The 269-nt window shown below is 41.3% G+C and overlaps 1 protein-coding gene across 1 annotated transcript in view; it reads left to right on the top strand.

Moving 5' to 3' along the window:
• Positions 1-6: 6 nt before the first annotated feature.
• Positions 7-269, top strand: part of LOC100164111 (coatomer subunit delta) — a gene marked incomplete at its 3' end in the record, with an annotated part of 975 nt that continues 712 nt past the window's right edge. The window contains exon 1 of the mRNA XM_029492622.1: positions 7-269. Coding sequence (XP_029348482.1) covers positions 54-269 — 216 coding nt within the window.

Raw genomic sequence — 269 nt, 5'->3', positions numbered from 1 at the left:
TGTGTACCTAACGTGTATATTTGTTATTTAGTTTGCGCAAACTTACTGCCAAAATGGTGCTGTTGGCTTCAGCCGTATGCACAAAAACGGGAAAAACCATCGTCTCTCGACAGTTTGTTGAAATGACTAAAGCGCGGATTGAAGGTCTACTGGCGGCGTTTCCTAAGCTGATGTCGACAGAAAAACGTCACATTCAACATACATTTGTTGAGACAGATTCTGTGCGATATGTATACCAACCATTGGAAAAACTCTACATGTTACTGATC

Source organism: Acyrthosiphon pisum, unplaced genomic scaffold, assembly GCF_005508785.2.
Source record: "Acyrthosiphon pisum isolate AL4f unplaced genomic scaffold, pea_aphid_22Mar2018_4r6ur Scaffold_21937;HRSCAF=25330, whole genome shotgun sequence".
Lineage (NCBI taxonomy): Eukaryota > Metazoa > Arthropoda > Insecta > Hemiptera > Aphididae > Acyrthosiphon > Acyrthosiphon pisum.
Note: the sequence above shows the minus strand (reverse complement) of the source record. Positions and strands in the feature narration are given on the sequence as shown.